General features: G+C 38.2%; 1 protein-coding gene across 1 annotated transcript; it reads left to right on the forward strand.

The window, feature by feature from the left end:
* The first annotated feature begins 4886 nt into the window (after nucleotides 1–4886).
* Nucleotides 4887–8198, forward strand: LOC107713063 (iroquois-class homeodomain protein irx-5-like). The gene is made up of 3 exons (XM_016518484.1): nucleotides 4887–5503; nucleotides 6534–6939; nucleotides 7400–8198. The coding sequence occupies exons 1-3, from the start codon at nucleotides 5264–5266 to the stop codon at nucleotides 8089–8091; spliced, it is 1338 nt and encodes a 445-aa protein (XP_016373970.1). The 5' UTR covers nucleotides 4887–5263; the 3' UTR covers nucleotides 8092–8198.
* Nucleotides 8199–20299: the final 12101 nt, after the last annotated feature.

A 20299-nucleotide genomic window follows, 5' to 3' on the forward strand; every position in this document is an offset into this window, starting at 1 on the left:
GCTCTACAGTAGTTTATCAACTGTCTATAAACGTCTAATATTGATTATTGGTATATTTTCCTTATACATTTAAAAACATCCTGTATAAAATCATCTAAAGCACAAATGACGGTAGCACTTTAGATTAGGGAACACATATTCACTATTAACTAAGAGTTTTCCCTCAATAAATTCCTAATTTGCTGCCTGTTAATAGTTAGTAAGTTAGTTGTTAAGTTTAGGTATGGGGTGGATAAATATGGTCATGCAGAATAACGCATTAATATGTGACAACTAAGTACCGATATAAAGCCAATATGCTAGTAATATGCTAATAAGCAGCTAGTTAATAGTGAGAATTGGTTCTTAAAATAAAGTGTTACCCAAATGAAATACATTTAGGTGTATAGATGTCATTTTTGGTGGGATAAGAATTATAAACCACCATCCAAACAAAGCTCCTTTATTCATATTTACTTTGAACGCACAGCATTGCTCTTGTGGCTTGGAAGCTGGTTTACTAAAACTACTTGCTGTGTGCACTATTTAATTAGTCAGTTTTCAAATTTAGAGAGAAAACAAATATCATCATTCAAAAAAAAAATTTATATATATCAATAAATCACATAATATTATTTCTATCTCAAATGTAAAGTGTCCTTAAGTTATGGAAAGTTAGTATATAAATTAAAAGTTATTACCGTACTGGCCTGAATATAAGACGACCCTGATTATAAGACGACCCCCCTTTTTCCAGATGTAAAAAGGCTTTTTAAAAACCAAATCTTGTTTTTTCTCAGTAAAACAAATTTTGTCTTCAATTATTTTCATATTGCATATTTTTCCTATTTTAATTTTTGTTTTGAAAGTATGGTAAAAACTGGTAAAATGTACCAACAATCACATTTAAAAAATATACACTTTTTGATATACCACTAAAAAAATAAAAGAAAAAAACATCGTCTTATATTCGGGTCAATACGGTATTATTTTTATTGTTGTTAATATTTACATTTATGCATTTAGCAGACGCTTTTATCCAAAGCGACTTACAGTGCATTCAGGCTATACATTTTTTTTTTTACCAGTATGTGTGTTCCTTGGGAATTGAACCCACGACCTTTTGCGCTGCTAACCTGAGAAGGTTCATTCTGTCTTTGCACACAAAGCTAATAAAAAAATAAAATAAAAAAAAACTATGGCAAATACACCAATCATTTCAGTTCTGATTCAGTGGCTTTAATACCAGTTATAAAGTTAAACAGCTGCTATGCAACTCTTTGTATATATAATGTAAAATTCTACTAAAATATGCACCTATGATGCCTAAAGGCTCTTTCATACACTCACAAAATGTTGTAAGCATACAGTACATGTTTAAATACATGTTGTCAGATGAGGTTTTAGTAACAATGTTTTCCTGCAACTAATTAATCATAACAATCTTTAAGTGTGCATGCATGCAGGCTGGTGGTGTTTGATTTAATATTAGCAGACAGCAAATGAGCCTTACAAGACACAGGCATCTGCAGTAGTACAAGAGTGCATTGTATCGTTGTGTGCCTTGGTGCTGATAAGAGATGTGTCGGCAAAACCCTGAAAAAGCTTGTTTTCCCAACCCTCAGTCCTCATTAGGCTCAATCAATACTCCTTTAGTCCTTCAGCTTACTGACTCATTTCAAAATAACATTACAGGTCATTTGTCTCATCGTTGACTAGGCTGTATTAAGGTGCTTTCTCGCTCTCAGAGCAAAGAATGACACAGGGAGGAGAGAGAATGTCGGATACTGAGATTTCTACATTGTGGATACAACTTTAAATATTTTTTTGGTGAGAAGTCATTGAAAAATCAATGTTTGCTTCCTACAATCCATTTCAACCAAATCAATCATAATCTAGCCGGCTGGCAGGGGAAAGAGAGAGAGAGACAGGGGGAGGGAGATGAGAGAGAGAGACACAGAAAGAACGAGAGAGAAAAATGCACACAATCTTTGTCTGAAATCTCTCAATTCTAAATCCATTCTCATAAAAAGCTCATCATCACATCGTTTAGCCTGGCTAACGGCCTGTCAGTCACCAGGGGCCTCTGAGGAAGACTACCGGGAATATGGAGCCACAGCTGGGGGATCCAGGGACCCAGTCTATCTCTGCCATATGAACACTTTAAAATTGACTGGGGTGGTAAAGGCTATCATGATGAGAATCAGCAAGTCGATTAAATCTGCTAGAAGTCCCTCATGGTATTTTCACACCTGTTCCAGGGGGCAGAAAAAAATACCAGAGTAATCATGTTTAAAATAAATGAGCTGCTGCATCAACATTCTAGGTGGTTTCAATAAAATGTCCTACTTTTTTTTTTTTTTTGATCGTCCTTGTTATATTGCCTTTTACATATTGCATTATTGTGCAAAGATTCAGACTCTTGCATATCCGCACGACTAGTCATATTACAAACATGCATAATTGGAAACATAAGCGTCCGTCATAAAACAAGCAAGAGAATAACGTATACATCAGTGAGCGCACATATCCTAACATAAGCCTACACCTCCCCTTGCCGTCCAGTCTGGGAGTTCACGGGAAAATATAGCACGAACTATTTCAAAGACCCCTCTGCTAAAACACCATGTTCAAAAGTGCTGTTGTTCAAATATTCGTCCCCTTACCTACTGCTTTGATGAGGTTATTATATAAAGAATGTCATTTAAGTTAAATAAGCAGTTTCCTACCTTTATGCCATGCAGCGCGTGTAGAGTGTGACTAGTCCATGCTGCATTTTCTCTTTCCAAGCTTTCTTTCATTCACCCCTCCACTATCGCTAAACAGACTGCTTATCGAATCCTATTGGCGAAGAGGAACTCGTTACTGCCGATAATACTCTATCAATGAATACTGACGTCATTTAAATGCTACTCCCGGGTATCCTTGGAAACCGATGCGCTATTTAGAGGTGACTGTGCAATGGCCACTTCCAGCTGTGCTTCAGCAAATAAAACAAACAAACAAACAAACAAACAAAACAAACAAAACAAACAAAATAAAAACATATAGTATAGCAAGTGGGGTATTTAACGAGGTTAAGGATTTTATATGGAATATGTATTTTTTTCTGTTACATGCACTCGATTCAAAATGTAAAATGAAAATAAAAACGTGTATGACTATTCTGGTTTACTCATTAATAGATATTACAAGAAATAGCACTCATAAGCTATTGTCATTCTCGAAAGCTCCTCAACTCGATTTCATTTATTTATATACATTCAAGGGTGGTGCATATATAATAAAAACACTTCACTATATCACAGTCGACAACGCGGTAATTTCGTATGTCTACAGTTTGTTTTGCTTTGAACTTAGCATTGGTCCACTGAGTTTGAGCGTCATCATTCTTCACTCCTGAGAGTGCATGAACACACTCTGTAGCAGCGCCTACAGCGATCCCTTTCGGCTCAGAGAGACTTTAACAAGTGAGCCAATCCACTGACTCCTGCGTGAAGTTCCTCAGCCACCACTTTTGTTTTTGTTTCTTTAGTTTTTGCTTATCATTCATCAACACTGGATGTATTTATCAGTTCACCTGCCATTTGTAAATATGTGTAAATGAAACTTGGTAGTTTAGTAGATTTTGTATTAATGCAACTTTACTGCCATTTCCAACATAATGTGTGTGGAATGTGTGGTCGGCACGTACGCAATTTAATTAGGCACACACACACACACACACACACACACACACACACACACACACACACACATTTTGCTTGTTTTTATTAGGTTTTTGAGTTAGATGTATCATTTACTGTTGTGATGACGTGTAGTAGCCTATATGAAATAAAAAATAGTTCTAATGCGTTTTTATAGGCTAAATAAAATATTTAAGATATAGCTCTTGTTATTTGTTAGTATATACGCACACAATATAGTCTGCGAGCAAATAGAATAAAATACATGAGGATATTCTCCGCCGCAGAGGAATATATCTCTTTGAATCAAAGGGGTTTAGAGCCCCTGGTCGTGATGGATTTGCCGTGGTTCATATGGTCTTAATCTGTCTGCGCTTGGGGCTTTGGTGTAAAGGAGAAGAAGATCTGGTTTGTTCCGGGATCTAAGGCGAAAACTGTCCAGCGGACAAATCAGTTAACACCTGTCAAAAGTTACTTCTTCACTTTCTTACCGCTGAGACTTGATCTAAGCGCGCATAAAGTCAATTAAGGTTCTTTGTTTCTGAAAAATGAGGGAAAACCGTTTTGCAAAAACTATTGTGTAAAAATGTTGTCACACCCCCCACCCACCCAAGCTATAGCTAATTATAGCCTACAATGAGGCAATAAAATAGACTACCTACAAATTATCCATGATCATTTGCAAACGCATGACACTTCGAACGTGACACCAAAACAAATCCGTGCTCAGCTGACTTAAGGTGCGATGGATCACAGTCTGTCGCGCATTCTTGAAAAAAAAAACTATGTTTCTAGAAGCTTGAATGAGCGACGAGAACACAAAAAAACAAGTAGAATGAAGAACTGCAAACAGTACTTGTAGCGTCTCCTGTCGTATTTGACAAGCCGTCCCAAGAAGATAACAGTCCATTTGTTATTAATCATTTGTGAAAATGAAGGATTCGTGTATTTAGAAAATGAGGAAAGTTGAAGTTGATGCACTGGCTCGCATGAGACCGCCATCCAGGGGCTGTAGCTGCTCAGTCTAAGGCATTGAGGCTTGTTAGGGACAAAAATAGGGGGATAGCGAGGGAGATTGTTAGTGAGTGCCAGGGTACGAATGTAGAGAGAGAGAGAGAGAGAGAGAGAGAGAGAGAGAGAGAGAGAGAGATCAAGCAGGGCGTCGATTCAGGCTGGGCTGCTGTAACCCAGCTCCAGCTTGCCTTTCCTTCGATGACTACACCCCGAGAGGAGGAGCGAGAGGCTCATAGTAGGCGTCAGAATCCTCAATTTCCAACTTAGCATCCTGGCAGGACACTCTCCGAAGCAAAGTCCCATCCGAAAGCAAAAAACTTGTCCCGCGCGCTCGGCATGAGAGTCACAGCGCGCGCAGAGAGTGAGAGAGCGCCTCGAAAATCCGCGTGTGAGTCTGACAACGACTGATTAACGAGTGCGAAGTCTATGCATTCGTCGTTCTCTTTAATTTCCATCACTGCTACCAACGTGTGGAGGACGGGACGGAGGTCTGTTTACTCGGAACTCTATGAGCGAGCGCAAAGAGCGCGTGAGAGTTTGAGGAAGAAGAACTCAAGTGAGAAGCTTATATTTGGATCTTCACCATGGCGTACCCTCAGGGCTACTTGTATCAGCCATCCGCCTCTCTGGCACTCTATTCGTGTCCTGCCTACAGTACAAGCGTGATATCGGGACCCCGGACAGAGGAGCTAGGGAGATCTTCCTCTGGCTCTGCTTTCGCTCCCTACGCCGGATCTACAGCGTTCACCAGCGCCTCGCCAGGTTACAATTCCCATCTCCCGTACAGCGCTGATGCGGCCGCTGCCACTTTCACTTCTTATGTGGTGAGTGCGCTATTCACGGTCTTATTTTTCTACTTTTAGAAGTTGCCGGATAATTTTTTACTCTTTGTTGTAATGCATGTTGTGTTGCAATACTGAGACACATAGTAATCATTTGCGCAACATCTGCGGTTTTATCAATCAAATAGGCCTATGCATTCGCGGAATTTGGCTGGGTTTCATGACACTTTTAAATAAAATATATTGCAGTACAATTTTTTAAAACAACCAAAAAATTGCTCTTAAACAGACATTACAACAAAATGGCATTTGATAGTTTTCTCTAGGCTACACCGTAAATAAAGCAATTAACTTCGAATTATAGAAATGCAAATTGAAAAACATACAAACATGATTTCGCGTATTTACTGAATTAAATAGGCCTATACATATAGCCTACATAATTATTTTTGTTGTCATTTGTGGCAATACGACTTCCTCAGTTCGGTGGGCTGCAGGCGAGCAATTTTCCTGATATCAAAAGGAATACATTATCAGTTGTTCCCCATTTGTCTTTAACCATGTATTTAGTCAAATGGGCTACTTAAAGGAAACACGTTCTACCGGCTATTTAAATGTGAACTGCGTGCACGTAGGCCAGCGCTGGTCAATGCGTGTATAACACATTGTCAGATGACCCCACATAAAGCTGCAACTTCTAATTAGCTGGCTAATCTGAAAATAAATATTGTCAAAAGTCAGTTTAGCTGTCGAAGGGAGGTTTATGATCGTTAACAAAGAGGAGGGATTTTGGATGGAAAGTTGTGAAATTGGATTTCACAATAATTCTTGCTGAGGGGAATGAGGCAACTGACACAATTTAAATGATAGAATACGTAGCCCCACTGCCTTGCGCTTTACTGTTTTGATTAATTAGATTTAAAGTGTGTACATGTGGCATGCATGTGTGTGAGCAAGAGTGTGTTTGTTTATGGTGTGTTTGCGTAAGTGATCTGTAACCGATCCACCATTGTGCGCAGGTGTCCATAAAGTGATCTTTTGCTAATAAAACCATTGGTTTGGCTCCTTGCAGAGCTCCCCGTATGACCACACGACAGGCATGGCCGGATCTATAGGGTATCATCCTTACGCTGCTCCCTTGGGCTCGTACCCGTATGGAGACCCAGCTTACCGCAAGAATGCTACCCGGGACGCAACAGCCACTTTGAAAGCTTGGCTTAGCGAGCACCGGAAAAACCCGTACCCCACCAAAGGCGAGAAGATTATGCTGGCCATCATCACGAAAATGACCCTCACTCAAGTGTCCACCTGGTTCGCCAACGCCAGGAGGAGGCTAAAGAAGGAGAACAAGATGACCTGGACCCCACGGAACCGGAGCGAGGACGAGGAGGAGGACGAAAACATTGATCTCGAGAAAAACGACGACGACGAGCCAAATAAGCCCACGGACAAGGGAGACTCCACAGACACAGAGGCAGGTCTGTGGAAAAATCATCAATTTTTCATCGCAGTCGTTTCCACTCCGGGCGCAAAATTGATTGGTGGTTAATGGTGGTATATTATTTATAATGGGAGAATTGCTTTAAATAATAATCACCTTGAACTCCTCTAATTTGACTTCTTATGGACTGAGAATTGCTGGTGACGTATGGTGTTTTGCACTTCATTTATCTCGAGCTGCATAATAAGGACACAGCTGGCGCACGGCAGCTCATTTAGAGCTATAATAACACCAGCCATATTTTATTATTATTATTATGATTATTATTATTAAAAAATAATAATAAATGTTAAATTCCTTTTCCGTTGCACAGAAATACATTTAATTATTTTTTTTTTTAATTGTGAAACTAAGCATACACAACGGTTTAAAAATGATATATTATGTTATTGTCAACAAATTTTGTTTTATAAAATCTATTTTTTTTTAACTTTCAGATCATAAACTCATCAACCCAGCGGAGCTACCATGCGACAGGTTTAAAGACGAGTCTCATGCTAAAGATCTTGATCCACCTTTGACAGACTCGGAATTAAAAGACACAGAGGAGAGGTCGGATTTGCTCGCCGAGCAAGCAAAACCCACCACCTCTTCTCCCTCCGTCCTACAGAGAGGGAATGATCTCATTACGCAAGAAAAGCCCTCAGAACCGGGCCACGCCGCGAGCACGGGGAACAGCAACGTAACGTCTGTTATTCATTCTCCCCCTTCGGCGCCCAAACCCAAACTCTGGTCTCTAGCCGAGATCGCCACGTCCTCGGACAGGTGCAAAGGGAGCAGTGAGGCTCCACAGGCCGGGGGGCTGGGTCAAAGCACAGTCATAGCCAGCGCTGCCTCGCCGACCCGGTCCTCCCCTCAGTGCCCTCTCCCTAATAACACTGTCCTTTCTCGGCCTATTTACTACACGTCCCCTTTTTACCCGGGCTACACGAACTATAGCACTTTCGGACACCTCCACAGCAGCCACGGCACCAACACCAGCTCCACGGCACATTTCAATGGATTAAGCCAAACTGTTTTAAACAGAGCCGAGGCTCTGGTAAGAGAGAGCAAAGTAAGAAGCCAAACACAGGTAGATCTTTGTAAAGACTCACCTTATGAGCTAAAGAAAGGTATGTCAAACATTTAATACCGGATTCATCGCCAATCACACGGACATTTATTTATTATTTGTGGTTGCTTAAAGAAGAAGCAAAAGAAGACGCATTCTGATTTAAAAGAAAAAAAAATCCGAGGACAATTATTTTCTGAGTAAATGCTTATCCTCAAAATCTTAGTTTCTGAATGGTTAATCAAGAGGATGTAACTTCTAAGAATTGTCTTAAACGCTGCAGCCGCCTGAGTCTATTTGTATTAAAGACTAATATGTATATTTAATGTAGCATTTTGTATTTAAAATGGACAATACACTATCTTTGAAGTAAATTATGGAAAAGAAAATGTGTGCAGCGATTGATTTGAGAGTTTGCATGCATGTTAATGAGAATTTGATGGCTGCACCATTTAAAGCGATATTATTTATTTGCGGATACGTGACATCATGACCGGACAGATAGACTGTTATTGCTAAACGCTGAAATGCTGAGTAAAGCATAATACTTGGAATTAGCATGAACATACTGTTTCAGGATTTACCCCTAAAAAACAAGCAAGGGCGGCACATTTTGAAACTCAGGCGGTTTGGGAAAAGCTATATGAAGACGGGTCTCTCTATTTGTCGGTTGCTGTTAAGTTTTTACCGATAGCATTCAGTCGGGGCAATGCTCATCTCTATTTTGCAAACAGAGAGATGCCTCGACGTATGAATATTGATATGACAACACCGGCAAAAGTGTCGAGCAGTCATTTAACCCAATTACATTCCAACTGCGTCGTGTTATATGCAAAGCAATCAGGTGGCGAACTCCAGTAATGAGTTCGATTTTATGCCAAATTTAGAACTCATTACAATTTCCTAGGCGTGGCAAAGTGGTTAGAGGCGCGCGGCGAAGCAGAGTGGGTCTGGGTGCATACTGCTCTGTTATATCATTAAATGGTAGAATAGGCTTAATAGTGCTTTGGATTATAGACGCTGATGGCTTTCAAGAGTGTAGCCAAGGTGCCGTGACAAGCAAATGTCCCCCTTGCATGGCCTGTCCCTTAGTACTGTCCTGCACCTCTACCCTCACCCGCAGGTAGGTGTCACACTTGCTCTTAATTTCGAGGGCTGACTCTTTAGGAGACTGTGAGCGAACCTTTTTCAAGAGGCACAGATAACCTGGAATAACAGATTATAAATAAGGTTTAAAATGTTTATGTGCTTTAGCAATTACAGAAAGAGTTATCAAGATATAAATTCTCACGAAGAGATTGCAATTAAGATTAATAATAAATAAAGATTTCAACTGATTTGGTTATACATTTTAAGCTATTTCAGTCTCCAAATTACAACACAACAAATCCATAAATTATACAACTCTCTGGAACATAATTGAAAAAAAAAATTAATTGTTAAAAATTATTTTGTCGTTCGTTATATGTGCAAATCAGTTGTATTATTTAACATGGTTCCATTAAATATAATTATAATTATTACACAATATTAATATCATTAATAGAACTGCCTTTCAGTATCGAAGTATGACCTACTTAAAATGGACACGGACAATTACATTTTTAGCACATCCTCTACATAGGACTGATATTTTCAGCATTTCATCTAAAAAATATTGAATCGTTTGCATTTAATTATAACCAGAAATGTATAATAAAAATAATAATAATAATAAACGTGAGGACGGGAAGCGACTTGATTCAGTCGGAGGTCGTGTCATTAATCTCTATAGTTTACTTTGCGCACTCTAGTTGAAAAGTCCCCTGGGTTTCATTTAATTCCCCTGGCTCTAATGTCCTTCCCCGGCAGCAGAGCGGGTGAGGGGGGCAGCTATATTTAATCTCTCGGAGTGGGTTGGAGCTGCTGCTGCAACACATCAGCCGGCTAAATAGCATAATTATGTTTTTCTTTGCTGATCCCTCTAGGAGTTGAAGCATTCGATGCAATGCCCCGTGTGTGCATAAGCCCTTCTAGAAGTTTAAAAAGCAGCAATTTATATTCTCGAAGACACATGGTTACATTTTCCTCCCGAATTAATCTAATAAACATTCATTCGCCTGCATAGTTACATTTTTAGAAAATATCCTCTCTTCTAATGCTGATATGCCAGGATTAAATATTGAAATATCGATAATAATTTACGATCTAATTTTACGCATGATGGAAATCAATTAGATATTTCAACTGGACGGGGATTGTGTAAAAGCTGATTTCTACGCCTATAGACACAATAGGGTGAGTCTTTTGAACACGCTGAAGATGCCTAATGTACTCTGTAAAGGTCGTGTGAACTTCAAATAAAATTGCATGGCTATAATGCAAAAATAAAACCTATATTTAACTTTAAGATTTTCAAAGGCCAATCACTAACACGTGACTTAAATCAGTGATTGTCTATTTTAATTTGCTGTGTTAAGGGTATAGGGTAGTATACTATTATAACGAAAGACAATGGGATAGTGTTATTCAATCTTGTCGGTAATAGTTTTAGTCTGCAGCCTATATATTAAAATAGCCTATTTTAAACACAATCTTCAATTATCTTCAACGTGACACAATGTATTAATCCAGTAAGCTTTTAGATTCGGGTCCGCCGGTCCGTGCTTTTGTAAGAATGAATAACCGCACGAACTCCGTAATGATCCCATGCGACTTTGTTCAACTTTTTTTCCCGCGTCTCTCTCTCTCGCTCTCTCTCTTCCAGTTGAATGGGTCTCAGTCTCATTGTTCGGAAGAGATCCACATTCACTGTGTGTGCATGTCAAATGAGAGCAAGACCGTTCCCACGTGTAAAAAAAGAGAGACTGAGACGAATCTAACTGATAGGCCAAATAAAGAAAGTATATGCTGAAATAAGATTTTAAAATGTAAATTTGCTGTTCTGCGAATAAACTTTACCGCAGTTCTACAATAAGTCAAAGGAAAAGAGCAGCAAAAGAGCAGTGTTACCAGAAACGACTTCATTTACGATTTTCCTTAATAATATTAGGTGGGGCTGCGATGTAAACTCTAAAAAATAAAATAGCTTATTATTATTAGCCTATTGTTATCATTATTATCATTATTATTATTTGGTTATACCCCTGGATTAATTTCACCTTAGTTTCTGAACAATAGGCTATATCGAACGAGGGTAGGGGAAAACGAAATTATAACGAAATTACTCCGACGAAATTAAAATAGCGTTTACTGCAATAATTCCCGAGCTGCTCAAAAATAGGCTACACTAGCAAAGCGAGTGTCGACAGGCCCCTTGCAACTATTTGCTTTCATTAGAAACGTGACATTAGCTTATTCACGCAGCAGGAAAAAAAAATCTGGAAAAAAAAACTGAAAAGAAACTGGACAAACACTAGTCGAAATAAATGGAGGGGAAAGTGAGACGAAAACAACCCAGCAAACTAATGATTTTTGGGCACATTTACATTAATTGGGAACTACAACTAGATTGGACATTTGAAACTGGAAACTTAATAAAACTGTACATATAAATATACATATTTTAAAAAATAGCTATATATGTCCCAGCATGCATTTTAGAAAGCCGCGCACTCATAATGCACGCACCCATAATTCCACAAAATCCCTTTCCTCTTTATAGGCTGCATTCCTAAATATTACAGGAATTGTCAGTAAAATTGTAGGGATAAAATGCAGTACTGATCCTCTAAAATTCAGTGTAGCTAAATATCCTCTGGGCATATTTCATAAACGTGTTTGCATATATCATGCAGCAACAGCGTTTCCACGCTCTACAACCTCACAAAACCAAGCACCAAATCAACATTTTTATGAACAAGACTCTGTTGCATCTCTGCTTAATACATAATGATAAATATGAGTTTAAAACAGAAAATTTGATCTTAAAACATTCACGAGTAAAATTACACCTGCCACGTAATCGAGCAGTGACAGACTCCAGAAAAACAGGTAAAGTCTATGGCGTAATCAGAACCTGTTGATAAAAAATAATCGCTAAATCACCGTTAAAATGTACCGGACCGGATTTCTGCATAATATCGACAGTCCACCTGATAAGAGCTAACTACTACTTGATCCCTCCAGACTAACACTACTCCAGCTGAGTCGAATCAAATTCAGCTCGAATGTGTAAAAGGACACCCATTTATTTGACCTGCTTATAATATGCGCTGGGACATCTGTGCGAGGCAGCAGAGCAAGTGTGGCCAAATTCAGAACTGTTTTTCTTCCTTCTCTGTCTCTTCTTGAAGTTAACAATATGTCGGTTGATTGGGGCTAGTTGGTTTAGAAAAATAGAGAGACGAGAAAACCGCTTGAGGGGACATTGGTCGAAAGAAAAGCTGGTTTTTAAAAGTGGACAAAAAGACAGAAATAATCGCAAAAACTGATTGTGCCTGAATATCTTTTTCCCTTCTAAACATCATCCTCACCCTCTATTAAGAAACTGAAGTGGACTGGCCTCTTCAGTACGGCATGATGGGAATACCTCCTCGCTTTTATTTAATCATCCAATCCCACTGAGGAAACTCTTAATTAATTATGGGTGCTAAAAATTCACACCAGCTGTTTCTCTCGTACTCTCTCTTCACTCCGGGGCGAAGAGTGTGACGCGGCCATGGGGCGTAATTTTCACAAATTAGCCCATTTTCTCCCCCAAAAATCGAGCTCCTGTCAGGATTGTTCTGACGTAGCCTATATCATTTCGCGGGCTCCAACGGCAAGCAGACGAGGGGAGAAGGAGAAGTAAAGAGCGGCTTTTCGGCACGGCCTATTCGACACATATAAATCGTTCGCGTTAAAGGAACATTTTGGATAGGCAGACGCACATTGTAAATTGAGCCAGATGAAGTGACAGGCTGTGATTTACTGCTATTTACCCCCACTTTAGCCTAGACTTCACCCACTGTTTTCCTATTGCCCGCGTGCGGCTCTCTGGGGAGAGATTACACGTGTCATTTTCAGCTTTCTGATGTTTTAAGTGAAACCTCGTTTTTTTTTTTAACGTTAACGAAGAATAATCACCCGAGCGCTTTTTTTTGACGCATATTATGGAAAGAATAAATAGGCTAAATAGTTGCTTAATTCAGCACATTAAATTAAAGCACATATTTTTATCTGCGCTCTTTTAAAGCTGAAATGTAATAATATGAGCAGAACTGTCATTGGTGGATTTAATAAAATAAAACACATTAACTTAAAAACTTCACTCATAAGCATTTACACACAGAGACACATGTTGGTAGCCTATATTGTGGTTTAAGGGGACTCTAGGTGTAATGGCTTTTCTACTGTACAAACTGTATTTTCTATTCCCCTACACCAACCATACCCCTAAACCTTCCCTCACAGGAAATGTTCTGCATTTTTAAATTTTCAACCAAAAAATAAAAAAATAAAACCACCATTTAGTATGTTATTAAACGTTTTGAATTACAGGAAAACAAGAAGTGTCATATCTCATGTCATGTATACAAATTTGTGTCTTCGTAAACCATGGGTACGCGTGCACACACACACATACACACACACACACACACACACACATATATATATATATATATATATATATATATTAGATTAAATCACATATCAAATTTAAGACAACTTTAAACTGATCTCCTTTCTAATCTCCAGCTCCAGAGACTGGGTGTTACCTTTCCTTCACCTGTCCAACTAAACTATTAAATTACCAAACTAAATTTACATCAAAGACAATCAGTATCACAAAAACCAGAACATATTTAATGTGTATTTATTATTTAATGTGCATAATAACAACAACATTCAGAAAATATATCTGGACAATCCATTCATTTCCTGTGATATAGCATTTGACATTAAAAAAAAAAACCTTTGCTAAAAACTTTAAACAACTTTAGCATTGTGTATGACATGTTCACTTTCACAATAATTGTTTAATTATTATGTTTTCTCTGTTTACCTGTCACTACTATCAATGGTAAGCACATGTAATATGAAATATCAGCCCCATCGAAAGGCGAAGCCACACAAGGATGGAAACATTTAGTTTTAATTCAGATATAAACACTTTTTTTCACTGCAAGGAAAGAAAACAGGCACAGTTTTCAACAAATTAGGCTCAAGTCCTAAGAGTCCCACAGCACCACTTTGCCTAGATAAGCGGCTAGTATTATTGCATTCTTAATGGTTCAGATTAAGATTGATGAACTGTTTTCTTTTGGGCACTACACAGGGTCCACGAGAACGGGGGGAGAGGAGAGGGGGACGGAGGAAAGAGGGGATGAAGGGAGGTCTACAAGCTGCCTGTTTATTTACATTTGGCCTTTTTAAATGATCCATTTCTTCTAGACATCTGTTCCACATTATGACACTGATATTTAGCCTAATGGCTGTTCTGATGCGCTGCTCTGTGAGATAGCAGGAGTAAGCGGCCATTATCTGCAGCCCACCTGGGGAAGAAAGCCAAGCCTGATGATGGAAGTTATGCAGGAGAATGAGCGGCAATCATCTTTTTCTTTTTCTTTTTTTGGGTGAAAGAAGCTGACCAGTTTTTCACAGAGAGTTTTCCCTCTCCCAGGCAGATGGATGCAAATGTAAGCTCTGTAATTGGATCAGTTCCCCAGATACAGATAAATGGCTGCTGCTTTACTGGGGTTATTTTGAGCTATGTGAAGACAGCAGTGCGTCTCTGTGTGTGTGTGTGTGTGTTTAGGCAACATTAATGAGAAGGAGTTGAGACACGCTTTACTCAGTCACAACACTGTGCCTGGACCTACTGTACACATTCACACACTAAATGAGGAGGAGACAGCACTGCCCTGTGACTCTTTTCTTTCAGGATCTTCACAGGGTGTTGAACTCCCACACATGCCAATTAAGAGAAGGCAATGGCTGATGATGTACAACCAGCAAATAACAAATGTCAGGACACAAAAAAACAAAAATGGCATTAAAATCCCTCCGGCAAGCCCAAATACAGGTATTTCAAAAATCCATTCACAGAACAGATCATAAAAAGTGCAATACATTTTCATGAAATGATTCCTTAAAGGGACAGTTCCCCCACAAAATTTAATTATGTTGTCATTTACTCGAAATCGTTCAAAATCATATAACTATTTTTTCTGCGGTATGCAAAAGAAGACATTTTGAAAAATGTTTAGAATTTTTTTTTCTTTTGGTCCATATAATGAAAGTTGGTGGAGACCCCCTTGACTTTATTAGGAAGTACTAAAAAAAGAAACAAATGATGTTTGGAATGACATGAGAATTTCATTTTTGGGTGAACTATATCTTTAAAATATTGTTTTTTTGTCTGTCCACTGTCTCTACAGTATATCCACCTTATTTTGCTTATTTTAAGCTATTTACTGGGAATGTGCGAGACTTCTGATTCATCAGCCGTCATGAGTAAACACCTAGAAGAATGTTTTGAGCTACAAAAATAAATAATATAACAAATACCAATATCAAGCAGCATAACAGACCGTTTTTGTATAAATAAAATAACTTAAAGCGGATGACACAGGAAGACTTGTACATTCAAGTTACAAATGGCCGCACCCTTTCTTATGTTAAAAACAGTTGAACATGTCAGTGGCTTTCTGTCTTACTGACAACTGAGTATCTTTGTTCTTTTCCATTCATTTGCTAAACACCTTCTAAACTGAGTATTTTGGTTGCGCGCCAACTGAGAGAGTGTTGGCTAGCTCTCTGATTAGCAGTGTGCTTTACAGCCAAGCGGAATAGGTAATCTCATCAGCGAGGCTTTTTCAACTGATAAAACGCCAACTGTGGCCTCCCTTCAACCTCCCGTGCTGGGGTTCGTCTGCACGCTAACAGGACCCTGCCAAATATATTAATACCTGTTACACTGCAGCAAAGGGGGCAAGCCTCAGCCCAGGCTCAAATAATCGATTGACCTCATTTTCGATGAAGGCGCCATTTCCAGTCTGAGAAGTAATTCTCTGGCAGAGAATGCCAGAGCCATCTGGGCAAGATAGGTGTAGCGTGGCATGATTTACCTGTCTGCCAAACACAGAGCAAAGGGGCCACAGTACAACATTGTGCTACAGAACACAGGAGAGATTTCAACACAAGCTCATTTCAGTCTGATTACCATTCAGGTGAGCCCTGGCAATGACGGTCACAAAAAAACAAAAACAGTGCTTTTAAGGTACATTTTATTTTCAGGCTAACAAGGATTCACATTCTATGTCGAATGACTAGGTTTTGATAAATGGGATAGTTTACCTAAAATTTTAAATTGTCTTTTTTTTTTTTTTTCATCATCCATACAATGACAGTCAATGGGGTCTCCTGCTGTTTTGGACTCCACTCAATTTCATTGAATGAACAGTTTCCAAAATATCTTCTTTTATGTTCCACAGAAGAAAATAAAGTCATAGGTTTGAAATGACATGAGGGTGAATTAACGACACAATTTTCATTTTTGCCTGAAATATTCCTTGTAAAGAATAAAGAAAAAAACACTATGTTTGCAAGTTACTGAACATTTCTGGATGTTTTGTGTGTGTTGCTCACCCTTAGAGCATCACTTCAGATTTTGCCTGGATCTGATTTATTAGCTTGTCAGGGGAAGCATTGTTGGAGAAGGCAATCAAAAAGCACTTACCTAGCCCCAACTAAAATGAACACTTTTTCACTAGCTAATTTCTGCTACTCCCATGGAGGGGTTGGCAACTTGTTTGATGAGGCATAAAACGATGATAAATGAATTTATTGCTCCACTAATCGTCAAACAGTGGTAGTATATACTTCTTTTCTGATAACACATTGCATAGATCTGTCGTCATTCATGGATGGGCAGTGGGACTAGTTTTTACAATCGATTGACCTCATTTTCGATGAAGGCGCCATTTCCAGTCTGAGAAGTAATTCTCTGGCAGAGAATGCCAGAGCCATCTGGGCAAGATAGGTGTAGCGTGGCATGATTTCACCTGTCTGCCAAACACAGAGCAAAGGGGCCACAGTACAACATTGTGCTACAGAACACAGGAGAGATTTCAACACAAGCTCATTTCAGTCTGATTACCATTCAGGTGAGCCCTGGCAATGACGGTCACAAAAAAACAAAAACAGTGCTTTTAAGGTACATTTTATTTTCAGGCTAACAAGGATTCACATTCTATGTCGAATGACTAGGTTTTGATAAATGGGATAGTTTACCTAAAATTTTAAATTGTCTTTTTTTTTTTTTTTCATCATCCATACAATGACAGTCAATGGGGTCTCCTGCTGTTTTGGACTCCACTCAATTTCATTGAATGAACAGTTTCCAAAATATCTTCTTTTATGTTCCACAGAAGAAAATAAAGTCATAGGTTTGAAATGACATGAGGGTGAATTAACGACACAATTTTCATTTTTGCCTGAAATATTCCTTGTAAAGAATAAAGAAAAAAACACTATGTTTGCAAGTTACTGAACATTTCTGGATGTTTTGTGTGTGTTGCTCACCCTTAGAGCATCACTTCAGATTTTGCCTGGATCTGATTTATTAGCTTGTCAGGGGAAGCATTGTTGGAGAAGGCAATCAAAAAGCACTTACCTAGCCCCAACTAAAATGAACACTTTTTCACTAGCTAATTTCTGCTACTCCCATGGAGGGGTTGGCAACTTGTTTGATGAGGCATAAAACGATGATAAATGAATTTATTGCTCCACTAATCGTCAAACAGTGGTAGTATATACTTCTTTTCTGATAACACATTGCATAGATCTGTCGTCATTCATGGATGGGCAGTGGGACTAGTTTTTACCCCCCTTAACCTATCTGACCCCAGGTCAGTGTGTGTGGAACTGAGCCTGCGCCAGTGGAGAAGCAAGACAAAGGACAGTTTAATAGGAGGTTAAAATGGAAACAGGAGTGAACTCCTTGCTTTGAGGGACACAAGCTCTCAACTTTCAGTCTCTGATCAGTGTGTGGGAAAAGACAGAAGTAATCAGATATCCACCCCTCTCTTTCTTTTTCTCTCTCTTCACCCTCACTCTTTTTTCTGCCAACCATCTCCAAAAACAAGAGTGCCCCAAACATAGAAAAAAAAGACACTACTAAATTGAAGTTAACAAAAGCAACAAAACAAAAAAAATACAAATTTTCATTTTGTGAAATATAAGGGGATATTATTAGAAATATTCCACTAGTTTAATAATTTAAGCAGCCACTCTGAATCCGAACAATGATTAATGACCTTCAGGGGGTATGTTAGCAGTCGCCATGGGGTCAAAAGCATTTCTGCATATTTGTTAAATAATCCCTTCACCCTTCCGATGCCCCCCATCAGCTCTTGCACAAATCGGAGCCTAATATAATAATAATAATAATAATAATAATAATAATAATAGTACAACAATAATAACATTACTTCTAGAAATAATGACATATCTCCCCTGTCCTTGACCTGTAGACTGACTCGGCCCAAATGTAGCTTGTTAATTAGTGTTTTTGCCTGACATTAGTTTATACATCACAAGTATTGACACACATATAAAAAAACCATACATGTCATACACTAAGAGGGCTCAGCGCCTATGAAGATCTCCATTATAACACACACAAACCCTATCACTTGAACAGCTCAATACTGGGCAGGTTTTGGCTGATTTATGGGCCAGATTGTGGGGGTAAATCACTGAACATTTATTAGGGTGTGTAATATGCATATGGTGAGTCGGCCTTAGTTTGGGTGCGTAATTGCTTTGATGTGGGCTATTAAGACTAAGAGCATATGATTTTAGTGTCTGCCCTATATTCTTAACAATGATTACGATGATCAATACATATGATTTGTATGTCGCTGGTCATCGATCGGATACAGGAGTCGTTGCCCTTCCCTGAAGGAGCTTTATAATGTCACCTACATTAGAGAAGGATATAGAGCAAGAGACAGAGGACAGGCTGTACACTCATTTTAACCCTTTGTTGCAGAATTTATTCAATCAAAAAGGAAAAATAACTAGAATCTAGAAAAAAAAAAGGAATATAATCAATCCCGGCATTGTATTTTAAGAGTGTTACACATCTGACAACTAATAGATACCATGTATTAAGGGTTGTAATTAGTGCTGTCAAACGATTAATCGCGATTAATCACATCCAAAATAAAAGTTTTTGTTTGCATAATATATGTGTGTGTACTGTGTATATTTATTACGCATATATAAATACACACACATACAGTATATATTTAGAAAATATTTACATGTATTTAAATGTCTATATTTATATTCATATAATTTATATTATAAATAAATATATTTAATATATAAAAATAGCATATTTTTCTGAAATATATACATGCATGTGTGTGTATTTATATATACATAATAAATATACACACATTACACACACGTATATTATGCAAACAAAAACTTTTATTTTGGATGTGATTAATCACGATTAGACGATTAGAATTGGTTTGACAGCACTAGTTGTAATGTAAGCCAATAGCAGTTTATAGGGAAGCAAATAAGATACAAATAACTATTACTGCATGAAATTGCTGTAAAATAAAGTACTGCAATAAATTATACATATATCTCATACACACAAAGTATATATGATACTGCATTAAACGGTTTAATTCAAATATTTAACTCAAAGTTGCATTTTTTTTTTTTTTTTGTAATTAGTCTAACAAATAGTGTTAAGTACTGAAAAGACATTTAGGCCCAATAAACAAATATCCTTTAGTGCACGGTGTTAACTATAGTTGACAGATGCAGAATAATGGACGTCAAGCATTAGAGGGCTATAACAATAATAGAATAGAAAGTAGAATTTGCCATGTAAACTGTATTATATGATTAAACTGACATTAAACTGAAAAATGTTTTGAAACAAGCATAACTGAATAATATATAACCTGTCTTATGTTCAGACCTTGTGGGGGTAAAACTGAGCATGTATTACTGTATGTGTAATAATGTAATACGCATATGGAGAGTATATGTGTCCAAACACTTTTGCGGTCACTGCAAGTACACAGAATATGAATGACAACCCATGAAAGCATCTCAGCATATTTTCATATTCCGAAAAAAAAAAGACAGTAGTCAGGTTTTTGCAGTTCATGTAAACACAGGCAGTGTTTACAAAGGCCACACACACTGGGATTGTCTGGGTGTCTGTCTCACATACTGTGAGACAGTTTGTTTTTTAATGCAGACAATGTTCAAATCTGTCTGACTCTTGGTGTCTCCCCAAGGGCATCCTTCAAGAAACAAAATGTGCAGAGATGTTCATTCAAGAGCTTTT

The sequence above is a fragment of the Sinocyclocheilus rhinocerous genome, unplaced genomic scaffold (assembly GCF_001515625.1).
Source record: "Sinocyclocheilus rhinocerous isolate Xijiao unplaced genomic scaffold, SAMN03320098_v1.1 scaffold1800, whole genome shotgun sequence".
Classification (NCBI taxonomy): Eukaryota; Metazoa; Chordata; class Actinopteri; order Cypriniformes; family Cyprinidae; genus Sinocyclocheilus; species Sinocyclocheilus rhinocerous.

Bases quoted from the DNA above. Each gene is read 5' to 3' on its own strand.
- LOC107713063 (XM_016518484.1), top strand. From the start codon at position 5,264: ATGGCGTACCCTCAGGGCTACTTGTATCAGCCATCCGCCTCTCTGGCA. The intron at 5,504-6,533 runs GTGAGTGCGCTA...GGCTCCTTGCAG, and splicing joins CCACTTTCACTTCTTATGTG to AGCTCCCCGTATGACCACAC. The intron at 6,940-7,399 runs GTCTGTGGAAAA...TTTAACTTTCAG, and splicing joins CTCCACAGACACAGAGGCAG to ATCATAAACTCATCAACCCA.